This window comes from Thermothielavioides terrestris, chromosome 3 (genome assembly GCF_000226115.1).
Source record: "Thermothielavioides terrestris NRRL 8126 chromosome 3, complete sequence".
NCBI classification, from domain to species: domain Eukaryota; kingdom Fungi; phylum Ascomycota; class Sordariomycetes; order Sordariales; family Chaetomiaceae; genus Thermothielavioides; species Thermothielavioides terrestris.
Genome location: NC_016459.1, coordinates 242482 through 265339, shown reverse-complemented (window position 1 = coordinate 265339; position 22858 = coordinate 242482). Strand labels below are relative to the sequence as shown.

The window sequence follows — 22858 nt, the reverse complement described above, 5'->3', positions numbered from 1 at the left end:
CTGACAGACGTCGTACAACAGGGCCCCTCTTGGCGCCAGCGGCTTTGCTCCAGCCTGGCAGAGCGACGAGGTCGCCTTCTTGCGCTGTCGATGTTCGGAACATCCCAAAAAAGGCACATCAAGCCAAGGAGACCAGTCAGAAGAACTCCTGGGAAGGAATAGGCAGCGCCACAAAGACAATGGCCCGGGGAGCAAAGGCATGTAAGAATTGGACAAAACACCCGGATCAAGGAATAAAAGGAACTCTTTTCGGACTCTGAAGGATTCGGACTCTCCAGGACTCGGGCTTGACGATTTGTGGGCCCTCAAAGTCACCGGCGAGCTGTCGCCTGGAATCCCGAGAACATTATTTAGCTTAGCTCAGGGATTTCCTTCAAGTCAATTTTCCACGAACACCCGACTGGTGCGTCGACGGCCGTATCAAAAGAGAGTTTGACCCAAGACTTCTTGTGCGGCGCAGTATATGGGAAGAAAGCGGTTTCTGAGGCTAGAGACACAACTCACGCTTGGAGCTCGAGGTGCAGAGAGCAGGCTCCTGCGCTTGAAGCTCAGTCAGCCAGCCGTCTTGCCATCGAGTCTTGTTTGCTATGTATGGCACGCGACGGGAACAGACGGTGGGTGCGTTGTACGGCGAACTCAACGACGTGCATTGGGACACTCTGGGTGAAGCTGGGGTAGTGATGGCAGTGCTCGGATGGGGGCTTTCGGTGACATCTCAGGTGGCTTGCTCAAGATGTTGTGCCCACTTCCATATCCAGCGTTTACACTTGGGAACGTCCCACCGGGCCAACCCGTTTCGATCAACGGAGGCTTATCCGAGCTCCTCCAACCCGACAGCGGGACCACCCAGGCCTGACGGACGTTTGCGGTAGCATTATTCCCCACAGCTTGGGTTCCCCTCGCCACAGGCTAATAAAGGCTAAATGCGAGGTGCCGGCTCCCAGAGCTTGACCTTGCCCGGCTCCAACCTTTCCCCCGCATTGTCTTGGCCTGGAATGGCGGGATTCCGGGTACTGGGTTCTGTGCCATTTTGCACAAAGTGGGAACCCGAACCACAGACCGGGTCGACCATCATCCAACCATGCAGTGTTCGGTGGACACGTACGTACACTCCGTGTGTCTTCTGGAACTTCCCTAGCACAGAGCCCCACGGGACTCGGATACGACACTAGTCGACGCTAACATTACATACTACACTAAACAGCAACATCGGGACATTCCCAAATTAGCAAAGAGGAGGACCACGGTCCTAGCGCATGCCGGCGACGACGGCCCTTGTCGGCCACACCTTCTCGAAGCCTCCTGGCACACTCGCGCCGAGCCCCGGATGCCATGTGCTGCGTAACGCTCCGGACGAAAGGCCCACCCGTGACTTCGTGGACGCCAATGGAAGAACTTAGCGTACACAGTCGGTCGGCGGACGAGGTGCCACGCACGGCTTGTTCCGGTTTCCCCAGCCATCAGCCCTAGCTTGGCGGAGAAAGGGAATGCAACAGTTGAGAATGACAGTCCGTACCTGGCGCTAGGAAACCATGCCGGAGTCACGGTAGCAATCGGGCATGGGGAAGAACACTACCTCCCAACAACCAGGATCATGAGGGCAGATCTTGTTTCCCCGGGATGCTGGGCTGTACGGGGTATAAAGATCGGGGGGGATCTCTCGTTTGAACCCCCATCTCTCCACACCTTCGCCAACTCAGAGCACAGCCATTGAGGTCAACGATGCCAAACCTTCCAACCGCCAGGTTCCCAAGCAAGCCAGTCAACATGTGGCCGACTCCCAAGGTTGCCTTCCTTCTTCTTTGGGCGCACGCGCTGCTCGTCAAGGGCTCGCCGCTCGCCGCCGACGCCGAAGTTCTCGGCAAGCGCGCGTGCCCCGACATCCACGTCTTCGGCGCCCGCGAGACCACGGCCCCGCCCGGCTACGGCACGGCCGGCACTGTCGTCAACCTGATCCTGCAGGCCTACCCTGGCGCCACCGCCGAGGCCATCAACTACCCTGCCTGCGGCGGCCAGGCGAGCTGTGGCGGCGTGCAGTACGGCGACTCGGCGAGACAGGGCACCGCTGCCGTCGCGACGGCCGTCAACAACTTCTACCAGCAGTGCCCCACGACCCAGCTTGTGCTGGTCGGCTACTCCCAGGTAAGCGGCAGCCCCGGTATTCGACCCCAAGAACATGGGGATGGGGGGGGGCATGATAAGCTGACGGACTGGGAAAAAAGGGCGCTCAAATCATGGATAACGCCGTCTGCGGCGGCCCCGACAACGGGGCCGGCATCACCACCACAGCCTCGCCCATCTCCGCCGGCGCGCTGGCCCAGATCAAGGCCGTCATCGAGATGGGCTCGCCGCGCTTCGTCGCCGGCCTGCCCTACGACGTCGGCACCTGCACCGCTCAGGGCGTAAGTTCACCGTCCAACCAAGACACCAACCACACAACCCTGCGATACTGACGGACCCCCAGTTCGACGCCCGCCCGAGCGGCTACGTCTGCGGCGGCAACCAGGGCTCCAAGATCCAGTCGTACTGCGACTCGACGGACCCGTACTGCTGCACCGGCAACGACGCCAACTCGCACCAGCAGTACGCCAACAAGTACGGCCAGCAGGCGCTGGCCTTCATCGAGAGCAAGCTCGGCTCCAGCTCGTCCGGCGGCAGCGGCGGCTCGACTGGTGGCAGCGGCGGCTCGACTGGTGGCAGCTGCTCGGCGCTTTGGGGCCAGTGCGGCGGGCAAGGGGTGCGTATTTGTCCCTTTTTCTTTTTTCTTTTTGTCCTTTTCTCCCCCCACCCTCCCCCCTCTTAGTATCTGCTTTTGGCTATTCTGTGGTAAAGAATGGGAGCTGACAATGTCGCAGTGGACCGGCCCAACCTGCTGCTCTCAGGGCACTTGCAAGGCGCAGAACCAGTGGTACTCGCAGTGCCTGAACTAAGAGGCGGTTGCTGGCCTAAGCAGGCAGATGATATAGGAGAATCGGTGAAGGGGGAGAACCGGCGAAGGAGGAGAATCGGTGAGGGCGGAGAGCGTGGAAGAAAAGTGACGGAAACTTTCATGTAAATAGCTTCATTTCTGGCGTCAAGTTAATACACGCCGGTACATACACCGTATTCCTCTGTTCTCGGCAAACGCCATGCCAAATGCAGGAGCTTCACATAGGAAAGAGGGTAATTTGCTTACAGTAAAGGCGATGCCGCAGCCAAGGCACTTTTCATTCGACCGTTGCGCAGTTGGCGTCCCAAAGAAGCATCATCTCGTCCGAATCACTCGTCTCGCCAGGAAGCCAAAGCCGTATGAAAGGTATCGGCGTGTAAGGCGGCTCCATTTGACAACGACCAAGTAGCCAGGATGTGCTGGCATTCAGGGTGTTGCGAAACTGAAGGGACAAATGAATGGCCGCGTCTTCTGCCGGTGAGGACAAAAACACCCCTCTAAGTCAGGTAACTAAGATACGAGTTCCAGCTAGCACTGAGCAGCCATACCACCGCTGAAACACGAGCTCCCCAGGCCGGTCAAAACAAAGCATCGATCCATACAAAATGCATTGAGCACAGCCCTCTCTTCGGCCCACATCCGCAACCCCAAGGCCGGCACGGTCCACGGCAGAATCTCTCCAAGCCATTCGTCATCCGCCTCGTCGAAAATCGACAGCCTTGCCACCAACAACCCCGAGAGAAACAGTTCAAGACGCTTCCGGCGGGCATCGTGCCCCTCCCCGCCCCGCGTCTCAACTTTCCAGGTTCCCAAGCCAATAACACCGCCTTCATCGCCTCCGCCAGGTCCGTCATTCTTCCGCCCAACCCCCCTCAGCTTGATCAGCAGCGTCTTTGCAAACTCCAGTACGCCCGCCACGGCCCGCGCCTCATCTTGCTCGCAGCCCCCAGCGAACAGAAAACCAACGTAGCCGTCGACGAGATAAACAGCAGGTCCCCGACGCTCACATCAAGATTCTAGAACTTGATCTCACCTCCGTCGCATCCGTCAAGAACTACGAGCCCGTGGGTGTGGACGGGCGCGCGAGCGCGATGGCGCAGGACGACGAGCTCGCGAGCCGGCTGCGGGAGTGGACCGCGAGGGAGCTGGAGGGGCATTGTTGTTGAGGTTTGATGTTGCAAGAGAAGCTGGTTTTGCATAACATACGGTGATTAGGGACTGAGATGGGTTACAGCGCAAGTAGCAAACTTCTACTGAGTACGGGCCACTAAATGTGTAATCACATAATGCAAAACCCCGGGAGCCCAAACGTCGACACATGTCGCTTCCCGCAGCGCCGCGCCCCCCCGGTCTGCAAAACAGCAGCAACGCCCTGCCAGGCTGCCTCTTATTCCTGATAGCCCGGGCCGCCGCCAAGATCGAAGCAGTATCCCCCATCCGAGCCACCAGCATGGCATGCCATGCTGCAGCAAAGCTCGGGGTGAGCGAGGTCGCACGAGGCGCCGAGAGGAGCGCAGGCTGGTGCGGTCGGTGTTGGAGTCGCAGTCGAAGAGGACTCAGTCGAAGAGGACTCAGTCACCGAAGCCGAAGTCGAAGTCGAGGAGGACACGGTCGACGTGGTCGGGACCGAGGACGACACAGACGAGGCCGACGAGGTCTGAGGCGGGGCCCGAATGAGTTAATCAGTCTGAGCTGCACACAAGGGAGCTAGCTTGCATTAACTAAACATACCGGCTGGACAAGGCACGAGCACGCCGAGCTGACTCGGCCGGCGTCGGTCGCGCACTGCGTCTGGACGGGCGCGAAGTCGCCGGCAGCCGTGTACGTGGCGGCGAGGAACGAGGCGCAGAAGTCGGGCGCGGCGCTGGCCGCCGAGAGCACCCCGCGCAGGCACTGGTCGCGGCAGCGCGAGCACCCGCCCGATGCCGAGCGGGCCGCCTTCGCACGCGCCGTGGCCGGGGCTGGCGAGTCGCGGACCACGTATGCCACCGTCACCGATCCGTCCTGGTCGTACTCGTACTTGATCGTTGCCGAGGCGCCGATGATGCCGAAGGCGAGGGTGACAGCAAGGATGGCCGACTTCATCGTGGACGTCTTGGTGGGGGATTATCGGGTGGGGGTTGCTTGTTTTTGTTTTTTTACGGGTTGAAAAAGGGGACACCTTGGGATGAACCACATCTGGCTTCTTTTTTTCTCTTTTGTACAGACCTCAAATTCGTGCGAATGGCCCGTATCAGGCGAAAACTACAAGGATGAGGGCGATCTAGAAGGGCAGCTGAGGAGTGGATTCAATAGTTGGCGAAAATAGCGTCCCATGGTCAAATTTGCCTCCGCTTGGGGCTTAGCTCCATCATTCAAATTCTACGTATTGCTGCTGAAGAGAATTGTATTCACATGCTATTGTCAGTATCAGAGCAGAGGGAGCAGTGTGACGAGCCTTGATTTCGCGGCGAGCATTTCAGGGGAACATTGAAAAGACGAAAAAGGGCACACCGGGGCCGAGTGAACGTCATCGGCCCGGGCAGCGAGTGGAGCCGAGTGAGCGAGCTGAGCGGAGCTGAGACGAGCTCGCCACCAGGATTGGCTTGCAGACAACTCGAATTCCCTGACCGACCAATGGTGGTTTTTCCGCTTTGGTTCGCAAATGGGGTTCCCATGCCCTCCGTCGGCAGCAGCGGCAACGCGGCCGGGCCCGCACTCTGGGCATCCAGCCAGGCCAGAGCCATTCCCATTCAGAAGTTGGCTCTTGTTTTGGCGGGAGGGCTGGGAAAGCTCGAGGAGCGTAGTTTACCAGTGACCGAACGTTGACAAGGCCCGAGAGGTAGCGATGGCAGAAGCTTAGAACTTCACAGATTACAGTGAATGGTCGAGTCAGTCGCTCACCAGGATCACGCCGGATCTACGCATGATGAGTGAAGAGTTGATACGCGCTGAGAAATCCACTATTTGGTATCGAGCACAAAGGCCGTTGGCCTGGTCACGAACGTTGCAAGCGCCTCCCCCCAAAAGCAGCCCGCAACTCCCAACCAGTCCTCCATGCCAAGCCCAACCCGAGTAACCTTTCTGAAACTTTCAATCATGATGACCGGCCCGTATCCCATGAGTAATGAAAATAGAAAAGGAAATAAAACAGACGAGCAAAACGGAAAAAAACCCCGAGACCCAATCCCTCAACCATGCCCAGGCGACCCGGAACTCAAATCTCGCCGGAGATGTACGCCTCACGGCCGTCCTCCTCGACAATCCGCTCCAGCTTGATCATGCCGGCAGCCTTCTTGTCCTCCTCCTCGTCGTCGTCCTCAGCCATGTCGTCGGCCGCAGCACGGGCGGCGGGACGAGCAACAGTAGCAGCCACCGCAGCGCGGGCAGCCGCAACTCTCTTGGCAGCCTCGAGTGCCTCCCGGGCAGCCCGGCGCCTCTCCACCTCCAGCCGCGCGAGCAGCTCCTCGCCGGTGGGGGGCGGGAGCTCCGGGGCGAACAGCGAGCCGCCGTGCGCCTTGATGGCGGCGCGCTGGGACGGGTAGACGGCGTAGCCGCCCAGCTGCTGCTGCTGGGGGCCGCCGGGAGAGGGGAGGGGGAGGAGGTCGCCGTAGCCGGGCGGGGACGGGGCGTCGGCGGGGGAGGCGGGGGTGGTCCCGACGGCGGTGGCGGAGGAGGCGGGGGAGGCGGCCCTGGCGACTCTGCTGCGGCGGCGGCGCTTGGGCGGGGGGGCGAGGGCGGACTCGTCCGGCGTGGCCGGCGCGGGCGGGGCGGGAGCGGCACCCTTGGCGGCGGCGGCGGAGGTGCGGGCGCGCTTGCGGGGGCGCTTGGCAGCGCCGCCCTTGGCCGCGTTGGTGTCGGCCTCGTCGTCGGTCGACAGGCCGAGCTCCTCGCGCTCGTCCTTCTCCAATTGGGCGACCTTCTTCTTGATCTCCGACCAGGCGTTGCTGACGGAGCGCGGGTTCTGGAGGCCAAGGCGCCGAGCCACCTTGGCGTAGTCGATTTCAGTGCCCTGGGAGGAGAAGAGGCGTCAGTCGAAGTTCAGATGTTGACAGAATGATCATGTCATGTGGAGTGGACAGAGATTTGTGAAGAGGCTTGAGATGAATTATCGGTTCAAATCGCCCGAAACCTCAAGGGCCCAGGTGAAACTGGCATCCGGAAGGAGCAGGAGTTCGGAGGAGAGCGTCTCGGCAAGAGCGCTGGGGTTGGGCAAAAGATGTATCAGTGGGCTTGTGAACTTACAGCCGGGAAACCAGGGAGGGCGATGATCGTGTGGAGCATGATGTTCTGCTCGCGCTGGGTGAACCTCGAGAGAATCGTCTCGGCGGGAGTCGGTTCGGCCTCCGAGCCGTTGTTTTTGCCTCTGGGAGCCATTGTGGATGATGGTTCTCTTGGCTTTCTGGTGATTATCTGGCAGCGGAGAGCTCGATTAGTATGGAATCTGAGGGAAAAAACGAGCGATGGAGGAGACTGGGGAAAAACGCGCGATGGAGGCGAGAGTTGTGTGAAATCTCAGCATCAAACCAGCGACCAAGGAATGAAATGCTGTCAAGGATAGCCGTGGCAGTTGGGATGGCTCGCGGCCATCTCGAATCGAGCAGCAATCGTAGCTCAAGGCTGACGGCGGCGATGGAAGACAGAGAAGTGATTACTTACCTGAGTGACGAAGTCGTGATGGTGTTGAGAGCGATTCGACTTCAAGTAGCTGAGACTCGAGGTTCGACAGTTGGATCTGTTGGATCTCGATTAAGAACTCTGGCTGGAGCTGTGATGTTGGAAGAAAGAAGTCGAGTGAAGGGGAGGAAGTTGGAGGGGATTTATAGTTGTGGCCAGGGCAGAGATCCGCATCACTGGGAAGGCGGGTCTGGGGGGGAAAACACCATGCGAAAGCAATATCGACGACGGGTTTTTGTGACGATTCTCTCTTTCCTGCACCTCGAGGCACTGATTGTGTGTGATCTGGGTAGCGGGTCCGAAACGAGGGCGAAGGGGCTGTGAAGGGCAACACAAGATGAAGAATTTTGAACACCACGACTCCAATTTCGAGACTCCAGGCGGCCAATCACGCGTGAATCTTAGCATCAGTAAACTCAGTGATTAGGGCTCCTCAAGCCCCGGCGGAGGGCTGATGTGAATGCCGCCTTGAAGCGGCCGAGACGGGAAAGGGCGACATCATACCCTCTTACCCCCGAAAATCAGCGTCGCATGGGCTCGAGGTGAAGTGGTGAGAGCTTCAGGTAGGCCGATTTAGAGTCACTCTACCTCACTGGCTTAACCAGTCACCGTGGCAAATACCTCTTCATCTTGGACCAGAAAAGGGGTATGGGAGAGAGCCATGACAGTCACGGAGAGAACACCAACTGGGCAACAAGTGCTAGCGGTATACATGATGGGACGGGGCCATGGCTCCTTTGTCCATCTCGGGTTTGTTTACATTTCTGGCTACTCTTTTGTGGGATCCCGACAGTGCGGGTTCGTGTTCAGAATCTCATGTTTGAGAGAATGTTGCTTGAACAGGAGTCTCACTTTCGTTTATGTGGCTGTTGGTTTCCTTCCCTTGGACTTGTGACGTTCTTTCGTATCCACCACACATCAGCCTTAGGTCCCAAACCGTGAACCTCTCGACCAAAATCCTGCAAGGGCTGCCTCTGACTAAGCGGCAGACCACCAAAACAAAAGGCATCTGAACAAGGGATCGTGGAGGAACCGATGGGGTCAGAGAGATATTTACGGAGCTAGCATCCCATGACGACGGAAGTCGGGTTGTTTGTTCAAGTTGCCCCTCTCCTCACATGGTGAGCGTTCCAGCTTCGATTGTGAATGTTGCCATTGAATTGGACAGAGGTGGATGTCGTGAGGCTCTGAGGCCGCGGCCAAATGGTTAGATACGAAAGCCACCAGGCTCGCTCCCTCAGTTTCCTGTCAATAGCGTTTTGGCATTAATATTCTGGGTGATATACCGCAAGGCCCTTGCAGCGGTCACCATCAGGAATTCCTTTCCGCACTTCATTCAATCTTATAGGAAAGAGGTATCAGATCACCACGTGGCTTGGATGGCCAAGGTTTGGGTTTCTTCAGCCTCAGCTGTCGAAGTTAAGTATCCGCAAGGGAGTGATGGGGAGGCAGATGGACCTGGGCTTCAGTCGCACGTTTCTTTGCAACACAAACCAGATTGGCGAAAACCAGCAAAGCATGAAAGGCACGTCAGTTGAAGGGGCACAATGCCGGGAACTGCAACGAATGTCACATCATGATTGCGAGAATGCCACCGACGCCTTTTGCTGGAGCATCCAGTTTCATTGTATTTTCACAGTCAATGCCAAACCATGTTGGCTCAGTCAGTTGCGAGTTGATGGGATGTCGCTGCATCCTCCTGGTGCGAAAGCCTCTAACTGCGGAATACACTCCATTTTAGGAGACCCAGCTTCGGCTACACCCGGACAAGGAAACAAGGAAAGTCGCTCCGAGACGCCACAGGATGCCGCTGGATGGACCCGCCTAACTTTTCCCACGAAGGAGAAACGCTCGGGCTGTCCCGCTGTGTATGTCGACGCGTCATCCCACACCTCTTCCTGGAAATCACCACCGAGCTATCTTGGTATCGACATCGACGGGAATGGGAGAGAAGCTCCGCCTCGCAAGGTAGTAGCCCGCAGGTTCAGGCTAAATGGCACGTGCAGAGGCGGAAGTTCGAGTGAGGCCAGAACCCCAACCCCCCCCCCGGGATGACCGGGATTAAGGGGTTCGCTAACCGTGCGCAACGTTCCGCTGCGGGGGCCCGCAAGACCCCAGTTTCCGGGTTAGCATCGTCGCGGTGAGGCTCTGGCGTCGTGTTGACTTCCCGATCTGGACACAAACGGAACATGCTCCGAAGAAAACCGGGTTCGGTTGCGCTCGGGGGCAGCGCCAAGGCATGCCCACGCAGCGGTGGGCCCGCGATGCCGGACCGGATCAGCTTCGAGCGAGAGTCGAGAAGCACGATGGGCAGGTTGATCCGGTCATTGCGCCATGGGCGGCTCATCCCGTCAGGGGTAGCACCCCCCCGGCGCGATCGACGGATTAGTGTATAAAGGCTTCGTCTCTCGCCGCCGACAAGCAGCGGGCTGCTGCTGGCCGTCAAGTCGCTCATCAAGCCAACCTTGCGCCCGCTGTGATCCACCAGCTCGAACACCACCGTCAGCACCATGCGCTCCCAGGCTGTGTGGGCCGCGATACTCGCGCCGGCCACCGTGTCGGCCACGCTCAACGACCTCGCCGTCCGGGCCGGGCTCAAGTACTTCGGCACCTGCCTCAGCGAGAGTTACATCAACAGCGATAGCCAGTATGCGGCCCTCATCAATGACAAGACCGAGTTCGGCGGGCTCGTGCCTGAGAACGGCATGAAGTGGGACGCCACCGAGCCCAGCCAGGGCCAGTTCAGCTTCAGCCAGGGCGACATCACGGCGAACACGGCCAAGAAGAACGGCCAGGTCCTGCGCTGCCACACCCTGGTCTGGTACAGCCAGCTTCCAGGATGGGTAAGTTACCGGTCCTTCCCGTGTCTTCTTCGAACGCCCTGCTGACTTGTCGTCCACAGGTGACGTCGGGCTCCTGGACCAGGAGCACGCTGCAGTCGGTCATGCAGACGCACATCACGAACGTCATGGGCCACTACAAGGGCCAGTGCTATGCGTGGGACGTGGTGAACGAGGCCATCGCCGACGACGGCACGTGGCGCACCAGCGTGTTCTACAACACCTTCTCGACCGACTACATCCCGCTTGCCTTCAACATCGCCAAGACGGCCGACCCCAACGCCAAGCTGTACTACAACGACTACAACCTCGAGTACAACGGCGCCAAGACGGACACGGCCGTGCAGCTCGTGCAGCTCGTGCAGTCGGCCGGCGCGCCCATCGACGGCGTCGGCTTCCAGGGCCACCTGATCGTCGGCAGCACGCCCGGCCGCAGCAGCCTGGCGACCGCGCTCAAGCGCTTCACCGCCCTCGGCCTGGAGGTGGCCTACACGGAGCTCGACATCCGGCACTCCAGCCTGCCGCCGTCCACCTCGGCGCTCGCGACGCAGGGCAACGACTTCGCCAACGTGGTCGGCTCGTGCCTCGACGTCGCCGGCTGCATCGGCGTGACCGTCTGGGGCGTGACCGACAAGTACTCGTGGATCCCGCAGACCTTCCCGGGCGCCGGCGACGCCCTGCTCTACGACGACAACTACAACAAGAAGCCCGCCTGGACCTCGGTCTCGTCCGTCCTCGCCGCCAAGGCCACCAGCCCGCCCGCCTCGTCGTCCACCACCCTCACCACCGTCATCACCACGGCCCCAACCTCCACCCCGACGAGCACCACCGCGCCCACCACCACGTCGTCCTCGAACGGCGCCCAGCAGACCCACTGGGGCCAGTGCGGTGGCATTGGTAAGTGTTCCCAGGGGAAACCCCCTCCCTCCTCACCCCCCCTTCGCAACTGTCTGCACCTTTAGCTAACACGGTTTGCTTGCCCAGGCTGGACCGGCGCTACGCAGTGCCAGAGCCCGTACACCTGCCAGAAGCTGAACGACTGGTACTATCAGTGCCTGTAAGAGATCACCGCCGCACGCAGGCAGTTGGTGAGGAAGGCCGGGAGTAGGGGTACAGCGTGGTGGGCCTTGCAGGTCTATCAGCGGGTGAGACAGTCGGAGCGTTCATGATTCATTTGTATCTATTGGTATTCTCCGGGTTGCAAATAGATCCCACGTACATACCTTGCGTTTTCGCTGTCTCATCAGTGCTGCCTCAAGTTCTCATGAGAATGTGCTGCAGATGGAACCCTCCCGTGGACCAGCACTTCATCATCCATCTGTCTGCATGTAGATGAAGATGATCCGGCCGGATTTTTTCTCAGTTATTTTTTCCTGATGCATAGATCTAACTCCGGTGTCCTGTGATGTTGAAGCGGATGGAGTCCGCTCTTTCAGGGGTAGCCTTGGAAGCACGTCTTCGCTTGCATCATGACATCATCAGACCGCGCGCAATGCGATCGCCAGCCGGAACAGTTGCCACGAGAAGCCACTTAGAAAGCGCCAATTGACAAGCAATGACGCGCAGAAGGAACCGAGTACAAGATGGAACAAACGCTCCAAGCGAGTCGTTTTGCTGTGTGCATCTGGACATGCCAACCGGCGGGTGCCCACCACCACCATCATCGTGCCGTAATCATGCCATCTAAGTTGGCGGTCAGGGCCAGTCTGCCCCTTTGCTGGCACCGTTCAGACACCCAGCGATAGCTCGCCCAGCTCCCTGCTCCCCTTCCCTTCGCTAGTATTTAGCACAGCACACCTCCCGTGTTCCCCCCCAACACTGAACCGCGCCTCCCTCCCATCTCGCCATGTATCGTCCCGCCCTCCGCGCACCCACCGCCCTCGCCCAACCGCTGATCAGGCAAACGCTCGCCAGCACACACGCCCGGCCTCTCTTCGCATCCAGCATCCGCTTTCAGTCGACCGAGCCGCGAGGCACCCCTACCGGAGCCAAGATGGCAGCCAGCGCCGCGACCCGCGTGTCGGACCGCATCAAGCACGACCACGATGAGCTGAAGCAGTACTACGGCAACATCAAGAACGCGCCGCGCGACGACGACAAGGTCAAGTGGCAGAACCAGTTCGTCTGGGAGCTGGCCCGGCACTCGGTCGCCGAGGAGATCGTCGTCTACCCGGCCATGGAGAAGCACGTCCCCGGCGGCGCCAAGATGGCCGAGAAGGACCGGTCCGAGCACCAGCAGGTAATTCCTCCCACTTCCACCAACCCACCTAATGCATCCCATCCGCTCGCTCGCCCACCGCAGCAACCCCACCATTTCCACTGCCAACCTCACAACTGACACCGCACCGCAACCAACCACCAGGTCAAAGAAAAGCTGTACGAGTTCCAATCCATGAAGCCGTCGGACCCGACCTTCCTGCCGGCGATCGACTCCCTGTGGGAGACGCTGTCGCAGCACATCACGGAGGAGGAGCGGGACGACCTGCCGGCGCTGGAGCGGGCGCTCGACGCGGACGCGTCGGGCGCCATGGCCCGCAGCTTCGACCGCACCAAGCACTTCGTGCCGACGCGCAGCCACCCGGCCGCGCCGGACCGCCCGCCCTACGAGACGGCCGTCGGCATGCTGGCCACGCCGCTCGACAAGCTGATGGACATGTTTCGCAAGTTTCCCGAGAAGTGAGGGGGAGTGAGATGTAGCCAGCCCTCTTGAGGCGGTGCTGTGTATGAATAGTTGGTGGACGTGGGGAGTGTTGACGATTGGTGGCTGCAATCTAAAAAAAATTGTTGGACAACCGAGCATCTGAATCTTGTTGATGTCGAGATTTGCAAATCGGTGATGCGAGGATCTCCGCCCCGAAAGGGGGAGACCGCACCAAACACGGCCGCTCGGGGGAGGTCAGTCACAGGAGAACCCGCAGGCGACGATCGTTGTGCCCTGGAGTTGCTTGCTAAGATGCGCCAGGAGGCGCTGTTCCGTGTAGAGCAGGCTTTGGCCGCCTTCGGGCACACCGGGTCCTGGGCGTCGCCACAGTCCCGCTATCACCCAGCCTCCTCCTCCCTCACCAGCCATTCATCCCATTGCGACGGCTGGCAAAGAGAGAGGAATGCCGCTCCTTTGTGACTCAGTTGTTCTCATCCTCAACCCGTGCTCGTGTGGCCGGTGATCCACCCGAGCGCCCAGGCCGAGTGGCGCTGCCACGGCCCGGCCATGGACCTGGAGATGTCGAGGATGACGCCCGGCGCCCAGCCCTGCATGAACCAGTACCCCTGCAGCTGCGCGGCGTGGAACACGACGCAGTAGTACGACAGCAGCGCCAGCGCGGCCTGGTTCCGCTGGCGCAGCAGCGGGATCAGGTCGTCGGACATCTGGATCGGCCAGGCCGCCACGACGCGGTACTCGGCGACGGGCGACTTGAGCAGCGCGTCGCGGATGACGGTGACCAGGCGGTACGCGTCGGCGTGGATCACGGCGCGCACGCGGTCGTCGGGCTCGGCCTCGGCGACCTCGACGAGGAAGTCGCCGACGGCCAACACCACCCGGTCCAGCGCCGGGTTGGTCTGCCCGAGGCTTCCGCGCTGGGCAAAAAGCGCGGACAGCGGGCCGGACCGGAGCAGGGCCTGCGACGAGTCCAGGACGCTGCCGATGCCCTTGACGAGGATCATGACGTCCACCAGGTCGTCGACGGTGGGCGGGGGCGCGTCGGAGCCGACAGCGGCCGACGACGCGGCGAGCGAGCCGATGAAGAGCAGCGTCGACGAGGCGAAGAGCGCGTGGCAGTTGGCGGGGGAGATGTCGGACAGGGCGATGCGCATGGCGCGGATGCCGGCGTTCTGATGCTGCGACGCACGCAGCGAGTACGCCTGGCGGCTGTGCGGGTGCAGGTGGGCGAGGTGGTACGACGAGACGGCCAGGATCTGGTGCAGCAGGAAGACGTGGACGAAAGCCTGCTTGGGCACCTCGACCTGCCACAGCCGGCACAGCTCCTCCCGCTCGTCCATCTGGAAGGTCCGGAACGTGCACGTGGTGAAGTGATGCATCAGCTCCAGGTCCATAACCCAGTTGGCCGCGTCACCCTCGGACGGGCCTGTGACAAACTTGCTGAGGTACGGGAAGGGGTCCGGCGACGCTGCTACGGAGGGCGACCCGGCGAACGTGGCTGACGAGGCATTGGGCGAGGGTCCCGTTTCCGAGCCGCCGGCATCTGTGGATGGGCCGGGCGGCGGTACGTGTGGTTCGAATTTCTTGGGCTTGGAGTCGGCCGGCCGCGCCCGGCTTCTCCGGGGCGGAGCCGGGGCCGGGTGCGGCGCTGTCGCTGGCGGCGAAGTCGGGCCCGGCAACGGAGTGGGGGCGGAGGCGGGTTGTGTGTTCGGCTGGGCTGCAAGACTGCACTCGAGGCCGTGGCGGACACAGGCCCTGCACGACGGCCGTGTCTCATCGCACTGGCGTCGCGGGTCGCTGGGGTCAGCGGCGAGACGGGGAATACAGGAACGGGAACGGGAACGGGAACAAGAATTGTGCGCGTGGGTACCAGTTGACGTTACTTGCTTTGACTCGACGCTGCTTGCATCTGAGACAGCCTGTCCGCGACTTGGTATAGCCAAGGCGAAGGCGCGCCATGTTGCGATGGGCCGACCGACCGAGCTGCTGGCGCTGGCGCTGGCGCTGGCGCTGGCTCTGTCCCTTGGTGGCTCTGCAGAGGCCGCAGGAAACCGAAAGCGAGCCGGCACGGGCGGGGTCACCAGAGTGGGCAGGCTGCCCGGCAGCAGTTCCGGCAGATCTGAGGTTGAAACTTCCCGACCCCCCTAAATCCGCTGGAGGTTATAGAGGTCCCGCCAAGACTAATTTCGGCCAATTGTCGGCAATGTTTTTACAGCGTCAGTACCCCGCTAAGACCGCCAAGGGGTTTACACTATCGCCACGGGTTAGCCACAGGTTAGTTCGCCGGGGTACGGGGGGCGGCGCTAGTTAGGATTCGGGTTAAGGTTAGGGTAAAGGTCAAGGTTAGAATATAGGTTAACTTCGTTTTCTTTTTTTTCGATTTGGTTAAGGTTTAGTAAAGTTGTTGCTACGAGTCTTTACAATTATATATTGTCGATATTGCTCTAAGTTATTGTAGCCTCGCTTATCCTATAGCGATTATAAATACTTATAAGCGGCAACCTCTGAAATTAGTCTTAGTGGGACCTCTATAACTACGACTCTAAATCTACTATGCAGTTTTCCTATTTCTACTATACACTATAGATAGTCCGTGCGCTTCTACTAAAATGCTATAGCTTGTGTCGCTATCGTCCCTCTCTAATATACTGTAATAGGAATCGCGCTTAAGCGTTCTTAGAGTCATTGATATAGGGCTGAAGAAAAGGGGGGTGTCAGGTGATCTGTAGATAAGATAAAGCTCCTTGCAAGGCAGGTGGTCTGTGCCCACTGTAGCCCAGATTTACCTATAGGACTTGCAGCCCTGTGGTTCTTCTACACTTTCCAACTATCAACTACTACAATATAGAGCATTTGACACCATTTGGATCCAGCCTTTTCTTCGCTATATCAAAATGGTAGCTACGACTACAAGGTCATGTTGACCACCATCCTCCATTTCGTTATTGATCGACTAGTCTGCGTAGTGGCCTAGCTGACAGCAGTAGCCGATTGAACTATCCGTATCTTGTGCGTAGCGACTTGACGAAATCGATAGCGCAAGGAGCATACTATCCATTCACCATCTTTGGCGAACCTTTCATTAGGCCCTCGTCGTCACCAATCGTTATCAATCATCCGATTGAACCATCCGTATCCTACGCGTAGCGATCCGACGATATCGATAGCGTTGGAAGCACTATTTCGAACGACGGTTCAGTGGAGGTCGCCAATTGTATAGCGGTTCTACCGACAGCGGTTCCGATCTTTAGCTACTAAGCTAACCAGTTCGACTTGCGTAGCGGTGACGGCCGACAGCACTTCGAATACCATCTTAATCGACAACTATCTGTATACTTGTTACGGCTCTTACGCAATAGACCAGTGCGGTAACTAGCCAATCGCCCTAGTACTAGTTCCGTCAATCGCCTATAGTTCCGTCAATCGCCCCGGCAACAGTTCCGACAATCGCTCTGGTCAACCAACCGGCTAACTAACTGGCTAACCAACTAGCTAACCAACTGGCTATTAAGAATATAGGTTGGAGGAGAGGAGGATGGTGCGCTTGGACCTAAGCTAGCCTACTGGATCTGAGTGACCCACCTTGCTGGCATATAAGCCAGTGAGGGCACTGGTGTTTTCTTTTGTAGGCTGGCACTTGATATAGGGCTGAAGAAAAGGGGGGTGTCAGGTGATCTATAGATAAAATAAGGCTCTTTGCAAGGCAGGTGGTCTGTGCCCACTGTGGCCTAGATTTACCTGCAGGACTTGTAGCCCTGTAGTTCTTCTACACTTTCCAACTATCAACTACTACAATACAGAACATTTGACACCATTTGGATCTAGCCTTTTCTTCGCTATATCAGTTATATAACCTTACCTTATTGATAAGCCTCTCCCTAAGTATCCCTGAAGTGACGTAACTTTACGTTATCGATAAGTAGCTCTGATCAACGCTAATACAGCTTTGCTTCTGTCTTGTAAATGCCCTCTCCTTTAGTAAGCAACGTAGCAATTGACTGTTTAAATCTCTCAGCAGTTCCTATCGCGATTCCTGTTGTAGTATATTAGCTAGGGGGCGTAGTGATACTCATAGCTAAGTTTTAATGGAAGCACATAGACCATCTATAGTGTATAGTAGAAATAGGGAAACTATATAGTAGATTTAGAGAGGTTGGAAAGTCGTCGTTAAAGAGGTCCTGCTAAGACTAATTTCAGAGACTACCTTATATAAATAATTACAATTGCCAAAGGTAAACAGAGCTACTACAACTTAAAACATTAATAATATAAAATCATAGTAACTTATAATAATAACAACTTTATAATACCTTAACCAAATTAAAAAAAAAAAGAAAACGAAGATAACCTATACCCTAACTATAACCTATATCCTAACCTTAACCTAAATCCTAACTAGCAGGAGGCTAGCGCCGCCCCCTGTACCCCCGGCGATCTAACCCTTAGCGATAGTGCAAACCCCGTGGCGATCTTGGCGACGTACTGACGGTGTAAAAACATTGCCGACAATTGACTGAAATTAGTCTTGGCGGGACCTCTTTAACGTCCACCGGTCGGAAACTTCCATGTGGAAACTGTGGGGTAAGGTTAGGCAGCGACCTGGCCCAATCAGGAGCGAGGACCCAACAGGCCTTTGCCAATCCCCCGTTGTATTGCCGTATCGTGTTGGCGTATCACAAGTTCGGAAGTGTTGATCGAGTGGCCGGAGCAACCAATCCAAGTTGGATTCGAAACCGAGAGGGCAGGAACCTGGAAGTCGCAAAAAACCGCTGTACCACAGTACCTACCCTGCGCAGGCGTAGTGTAACAATGCGTAACATACCCTAAAGTGAAACTTGAACTTGTGTAACCCAACTGTGGCATCGGCGCATCAGCACTTCATACACACACATACACATCGCGAATAAAATCGTGCATTGCCTGCGTGATTGCATGCCGCGGTGCTTACGTAGGTACCTTATTTAACCTCGTTCCGTTTTCCCGTCATGGCTGCCCTGCTCACTGCCTCCCAGGCCAGTACCTTAGGTACCTAGTTTACGGCCGTTCCCTGATTACGTGTATCGACGGGAGTTAGCCTTTCCGCCACCCTTGCCCACGTTTTGGGACTGTTTTTTTGCGCAAATCGCAGGCATCTCGGCATCCGTTGCATCCTTGAGGGCGGTGCACTGGTCTTGTCGTCGAATTCGGAAGTGGTCAGGACTGCGTGCAAAATCCCAGTCACGCACCCAGCTTCCACTGAGCTTCGACGGCAGATGACACGAATGCGAGCCCCGAGATTACGCAGCAAGCCCGAGATGACCCTTGGGGGCTCCTGCTAGTATAGTGTACACTAGCTGGCTGATCTGCACGGTGCACTCAATTCACCAGCCATCCAATGTCCCCGCCCATGCGTTGCACTCAGCTCGTCTCGATGATTGACCAGAACGTGGGTGGGTCGCCTGCAAGCGACTGGCAACCCAGGGCGTTGCAACGACGGGACACGTCCCGGATCTCGTCCATCCCGGACCCAGCAGATCCACATCCACATGACATGCCGGGACAATCCATAGGGTTACCTCAAACGTTTGCTTCTGGTTAACGGCAGGGGTTCGTTTGAAAGCGGCAGAGGAGGGGAAAATGCTGGTATAAAGAAGCGGGCAGTCTGTCCTTTTGTCGGTCAAATGGACTCCGGCCGGACAACAGAGCCCGCGCCCGCCGAGTACCTCACCATGGCCGACATCCAAAACATCTGGGGGGCCTTCGGGGCCAAGCTGCCGCTGATCTTGCCCACCCTCGTAGCGCTCCTTGTCGTGCTGCTCGTCCAAAATGTCTGGAGTCGGAGACCGCTTGCAAACATTCCCGTCGTAGGGGAGGAACTGGGCGGCGATCAGAAACGCAGGCAGGCGTATCTCTCCCGCGCGGCCGACCTGTATCTCGAGGGCTACAAGAAGGTTCGTGGTTGGCGACTTAGCCGCCTCGTGTTGCGCTGCCTTGGGAGCATGCCGCTGATGAGAGCACCCGCCGCGCAGTTCAAGGACAGTGTCTTTCGGATCGTCACACCAAACAGTAAATCACGGCCCATCACTGATGACCGAATCTGGAGCTACTCAGCGCTGACAGGCCCCGCCAGAATTCACCGTCGTTGTGGTGCCTCCCAAGTACCTTCGCGAGCTCAGGAAGCTTCCGGATGATGTCGTCAGTTTCGACGGCGCCATCGAACAGAGCATGCACGCCAAGTACACCGGGATCTTAACCGGCCAGTCCATGATCCCCCACACGATCAAGACTAGCCTGACGCCCGCCCTCGTGCGGCTGAACCCATCCATCGCAGAAGAGGTCCAGCATTCGATCCGCCAGGAGCTGCCGTCCTGTGACGACTGGACGCCCGTCAACATCAACCGCAAATTGCTCCGCATCGTCGCTCTCGTGTCCGGCCGCGTCTTCATCGGCACCGAGCTGAGCCGCTCCGAGGAATACCTGGACGCTGCCATCAACTACACCGTCGAGCTGATGGAAGCCCGCCGCGCGCTGGATGCGGTGCGCCCTTGGCTGCGTCCGCTGTTGGGAAATCGCCTGCCCGAGGTTAGGAGGCTCAACGCCCGCATCGCGCAAGCCGACAGGTTCTTGCGCCCCATTGTCCGCGCCAGGCAGCAGATGAGGGAAGGCGATGCGCCAGACGACATGCTGCAGTGGCTGTTGGGCAGCCAGGACCAGTTCAAGCAGTACACCACCGAGGAGCTGGCCCGGATGCAGCTGGGCCTGACGTTCGCGGCGATCCACACCACGACGCTGACCACCACGAACGTGTAGGCAACACTCCTCCTCCTCCTCCCTTCCCAGAATCTGTAGCGCTAACTCTGAGGCGCGCACAAGCTTCTACAACCTTGCGGCCTACCCGCAGTACATCCCCGAGCTGCGCGACGAGATCCGCACCGTCCTGGCCGAGCACGGCGGCGTCTTCACCAGCGCAGCCCTGCAGGCCATGAAAAAGGTCGACAGCTTCCTCAAGGAGACGATGCGCTTCACCCCGGCCGGCGCCGTCTCGTTCCAGCGCAAGGTCACCAAGTCGTTCACGCTGTCGAACGGCCAGGTCATCCCCGAGGGCGTCGTCATCGAGGTGCCGGCCGCCGCCGCCAGCCACGACCCAGACGTCTTCCCGGACGCCGACAAGTTCGACCCGTGGCGGTTCTCCCGCCTCCGCGAGCAGGCCAGGGCGGCGGGCGAGGTCGAAGCCAGCGCGCTGAACCAGTTCGTCTCGGTCAGCCCCAACATCTTGACTGTACGTCGCCACCTGCTCTCCCGACGATATGATTCCCATCCCCCGGCGGAAAGGAGAGGGCATGAGAGGATGACTGACAGACAACCTTTGGTTCCAGTTCGGATTCGGCCGCCACGCCTGTCCCGGCCGCTTCTTCGCCGCCAACGAAATCAAAATGATCGTGGCCAACTTTGTCCTGAACTATGACATGGCCCTTCCGGAGGGCGTTCACGAGAGGTACAAGAACCTCTCCTTCGGGTCTTCGGTGAGTGGCTGCGCTCCACCCAGCCTACTTCTGCGCTGTTTAGGGATCGTGACTCACTCTGAGGTGTATCAGTCTGTGCCGGATCCGACTAAGGAACTCTTGTTCAAGCGGATTGTTTGATATTGGGGCGGAGGTTATCGTGGCGGACCGTAGTCAGGGTTTGGGCAAGCGCAAGCAAGACCGAGAAGGAAGAGCATGCCCGGAGGGAAGTCTGTAGAGTTCCGGTTGTGTTTTGATCACCAATGAATACATTTTGATATCTCGACACAAATCTGCGACTGTCCCAGCCAGTGCAATCCCCTCACCCTATATACTGGCAGTTCCCGTACTGCATCAGCTCCTGGCCGACCGTCACGAACATGGCCAGCGGGATCGCCGACCCGACAATCAGGAGACCGGCGTATGTTCTCATGGCGATCCTCTTCAGGTCGTCGACGTCGAACGGGAAACCCTCGCCTCGCAGGTCGTACCTGATGGCATAAGGGACCATAAACGCGAGCATGAGGATCATCAGCAGGCCGGACATCGTGAGCTGGGACAAGGCCGTGCAGATGATCCAGGCGATGATAACGCCACGCTGCGCCGCGGTGCTCTTCTGCCCCGGCCGGAACTTGGAAAGCGACCCGTTGACGGCCAGCGGGGTGCACGCCAGGAGGAGCGACACCACGACGGCGCTGGCGCCGGCAAGTTCCGGGTCCGTGAGCCACTTCTTCCACTTGGCGTCCCGGGGTGGGTGGTGGCGCTCGAACCGCGGGTGGGAAGGCACCAAGATCTCTTCGACCTGCTTCTCTTTTGGCTGGGAGATTGATGCCTCCCGTTCGACGCCGGCCGCGGCCGAGGTGCTCTCCTGGCGCTCCCCATCCTCCTCGGCCGGTTCGGGATTGGATTGCAACTCGACGTTCACGCCTCTCTCTCCCTCCTCTGAAACCCAGCCGTTCAGATACTCGGGCGAGGCAGAGGTGTCTGGCGTGAGCTGCCCGACGATGCCAGTCACGTTCGGATTCCCCACCCGTGCAGCCGCCTCGGCCAGGACCTCGGAGTAGACAATGTACACGGAGCTGTGCTGCGGGACGGCGAGCCTGGATAGCAAGTTGTTAGATTCGCGACCTCTCATTTGGCAACCGTCTTAGACGCAGCTCTTACTGGGCGAGGAAGTTGATGATGCTCATCAGCAAGTAGGGGGTGACGGTGAGCCCAAAGGCGGCAAAACCGAACTGGTCGATCTGATCCCCGCTCGCCTTGTACAGCGTCCAGCCGGCGCTGACCGTCTGGAAGATGGCAATGATGGGCTGCGCCACGCTGAAGGAGGTCGGCAGCCGAACTTCTGCCGTCTCGCCGGACGCCGGTTGCGACTCGATCAAGGGCCTGCCGTAGGGTAGCACTCTCGTGTTTCGGGGAAGGCGGAGCCAGTCGTAGCCTTTGGGAAGCTTGAAGCCGCCGTGCACGTTGGGCGTGCCGAACATAAACCAGCCGGGGTCGTTTTCCGGGTACCCAGGGAGCGTCCTCACTGAGCACTTGAACCCCCCGCTGCGGCCGGACGACGCGCTAGCCTTCACGCTATCGTCACCAGGGGCCAGCGGAGTTTGAGCCTCCGACCGCTCGCCCGCCCGCGTCTGGACGTCATGCGAGATGTCCCCAAGCAGGTAGTCATCCTCCGTGGGACGCCGCAGGTCCCTTAGCATGCCGTCGGTCGCAGCCGGCTTCCACATCTGGTTCCTCACGGCCACTACCAGGGCGCCCGCTTTCAGAGCGGTCTGCAAAGTGTCGGCCTCAAATTGGAGGAACGGGAACTTGGGCGAGAGTTTCCAGCTCCAGCCCAGGATAACCTCGAAGGCGCGGCTCATGCCGAGGACGGGAAAGAACAGGCTGATCAACATCCCCACCATGACCTCGAGGGTCTGGGCCCCGGGGGCCGTTTTGACGGTGGCGGCATGGGCCACGTAGTTCGACAAGAAGAATAGCAGCACGTCCGTGGCCTTGGTCGGGAAACACACCAGGTTGGGCTGTCCGTGGTCTGAGACTCCGGGGCCGGAGATCGTGACGCTACCCGAGGTGACGGTACCCGAGGTGACGGGTGCCGACGCAACGCGCGAGGCGAGGAGGAGCGCAAAAAGAACGGAGAACGCGCGACCTGCCAGTCGTACCCACCGAGCGGAGGCCATGTGGATTGCATAAGGAACTGACGGCGCATTCAGGACGCAAGAGCGCCAGCCGTGGGCTGGAGGAAACCCATTCTATTTCAATCAAGTAGTGCAAATCTGAGGAGCGAACG

The 22858-nt window shown here is 58.8% G+C and overlaps 9 protein-coding genes across 9 annotated transcripts; 5 read left to right on the top strand and 4 right to left on the bottom strand.

Annotated features, from left to right (window-relative positions):
• Window positions 1-1767: 1767 nt before the first annotated feature.
• On the top strand, window positions 1768-2930 carry THITE_2051196 (carbohydrate esterase family 5 protein; the record flags this gene model as incomplete). The annotated part of the gene is made up of 4 exons (XM_003653749.1): window positions 1768-2142; window positions 2223-2402; window positions 2465-2737; window positions 2856-2930. The coding sequence occupies 4 exons, from the start codon at window positions 1768-1770 to the stop codon at window positions 2928-2930; spliced, it is 903 nt and encodes a 300-aa protein (XP_003653797.1).
• Window positions 2931-3343: 413 nt separating this feature from the next.
• Window positions 3344-4095, top strand: THITE_2129357 (uncharacterized protein; the record flags this gene model as incomplete). Its single annotated transcript, XM_003653748.1, has 3 exons — window positions 3344-3406; window positions 3458-3774; window positions 3900-4095. The coding sequence occupies 3 exons, from the start codon at window positions 3344-3346 to the stop codon at window positions 4093-4095; spliced, it is 576 nt and encodes a 191-aa protein (XP_003653796.1).
• Window positions 4096-4316: 221 nt separating this feature from the next.
• THITE_2129356 (uncharacterized protein) lies at window positions 4317-5014 on the bottom strand (the record flags this gene model as incomplete). The annotated part of the gene is made up of 2 exons (XM_003653747.1): window positions 4317-4586; window positions 4661-5014. The coding sequence occupies 2 exons, from the start codon at window positions 5012-5014 to the stop codon at window positions 4317-4319; spliced, it is 624 nt and encodes a 207-aa protein (XP_003653795.1).
• A 1111-nt stretch (window positions 5015-6125) lies between these two features.
• On the bottom strand, window positions 6126-7285 carry THITE_2088947 (uncharacterized protein; the record flags this gene model as incomplete). The annotated part of the gene is made up of 2 exons (XM_003653746.1): window positions 6126-6920; window positions 7154-7285. The coding sequence occupies 2 exons, from the start codon at window positions 7283-7285 to the stop codon at window positions 6126-6128; spliced, it is 927 nt and encodes a 308-aa protein (XP_003653794.1).
• Window positions 7286-9896: 2611 nt separating this feature from the next.
• Window positions 9897-11747, top strand: THITE_2116333 (glycoside hydrolase family 10 protein). Its single transcript, XM_003653745.1, has 3 exons — window positions 9897-10428; window positions 10488-11322; window positions 11410-11747. The coding sequence occupies exons 1-3, from the start codon at window positions 10096-10098 to the stop codon at window positions 11484-11486; spliced, it is 1245 nt and encodes a 414-aa protein (XP_003653793.1). The 5' UTR covers window positions 9897-10095; the 3' UTR covers window positions 11487-11747.
• Window positions 11748-12189: 442 nt separating this feature from the next.
• On the top strand, window positions 12190-13394 carry THITE_2116332 (uncharacterized protein). Its single transcript, XM_003653744.1, has 2 exons — window positions 12190-12661; window positions 12785-13394. Exons 1-2 carry the CDS (start codon window positions 12272-12274, stop codon window positions 13103-13105), a joined length of 711 nt encoding a protein of 236 aa, XP_003653792.1. The 5' UTR covers window positions 12190-12271; the 3' UTR covers window positions 13106-13394.
• A 169-nt stretch (window positions 13395-13563) lies between these two features.
• THITE_2144812 (uncharacterized protein) lies at window positions 13564-15043 on the bottom strand (the record flags this gene model as incomplete). The annotated part of the gene is made up of 2 exons (XM_003653743.1): window positions 13564-14865; window positions 14978-15043. The coding sequence occupies 2 exons, from the start codon at window positions 15041-15043 to the stop codon at window positions 13564-13566; spliced, it is 1368 nt and encodes a 455-aa protein (XP_003653791.1).
• A 3580-nt stretch (window positions 15044-18623) lies between these two features.
• Window positions 18624-20922, top strand: THITE_2116329 (uncharacterized protein). Its single transcript, XM_003653742.1, has 6 exons — window positions 18624-19014; window positions 19093-19129; window positions 19194-19869; window positions 19937-20342; window positions 20440-20586; window positions 20659-20922. The coding sequence occupies exons 1-6, from the start codon at window positions 18745-18747 to the stop codon at window positions 20704-20706; spliced, it is 1584 nt and encodes a 527-aa protein (XP_003653790.1). The 5' UTR covers window positions 18624-18744; the 3' UTR covers window positions 20707-20922.
• On the bottom strand, window positions 20888-22748 carry THITE_160918 (uncharacterized protein; the record flags this gene model as incomplete). Its single annotated transcript, XM_003653741.1, has 2 exons — window positions 20888-21665; window positions 21730-22748. The coding sequence occupies 2 exons, from the start codon at window positions 22746-22748 to the stop codon at window positions 20888-20890; spliced, it is 1797 nt and encodes a 598-aa protein (XP_003653789.1).
• Window positions 22749-22858: the final 110 nt, after the last annotated feature.

What these genes read in the sequence shown, in the direction of transcription:
- THITE_2116333 (XM_003653745.1), top strand. Translation starts at nt 10,096, where the DNA reads ATGCGCTCCCAGGCTGTGTGGGCCGCGATACTCGCGCCGGCCACCGTG. An exon ending in ACAGCCAGCTTCCAGGATGG is followed by an intron (nt 10,429 to 10,487) that starts GTAAGTTACCGG and finishes TGTCGTCCACAG; the next exon opens with GTGACGTCGGGCTCCTGGAC. An exon ending in GGGCCAGTGCGGTGGCATTG is followed by an intron (nt 11,323 to 11,409) that starts GTAAGTGTTCCC and finishes TTGCTTGCCCAG; the next exon opens with GCTGGACCGGCGCTACGCAG.
- THITE_2116332 (XM_003653744.1), top strand. Translation starts at nt 12,272, where the DNA reads ATGTATCGTCCCGCCCTCCGCGCACCCACCGCCCTCGCCCAACCGCTG. An exon ending in AGGACCGGTCCGAGCACCAG is followed by an intron (nt 12,662 to 12,784) that starts CAGGTAATTCCT and finishes GCAACCAACCAC; the next exon opens with CAGGTCAAAGAAAAGCTGTA.
- THITE_2116329 (XM_003653742.1), top strand. Translation starts at nt 18,745, where the DNA reads ATGGACTCCGGCCGGACAACAGAGCCCGCGCCCGCCGAGTACCTCACC. An exon ending in TCGGATCGTCACACCAAACA is followed by an intron (nt 19,130 to 19,193) that starts GTAAATCACGGC and finishes AGGCCCCGCCAG; the next exon opens with AATTCACCGTCGTTGTGGTG. An exon ending in ACCTCTCCTTCGGGTCTTCG is followed by an intron (nt 20,587 to 20,658) that starts GTGAGTGGCTGC and finishes GAGGTGTATCAG; the next exon opens with TCTGTGCCGGATCCGACTAA.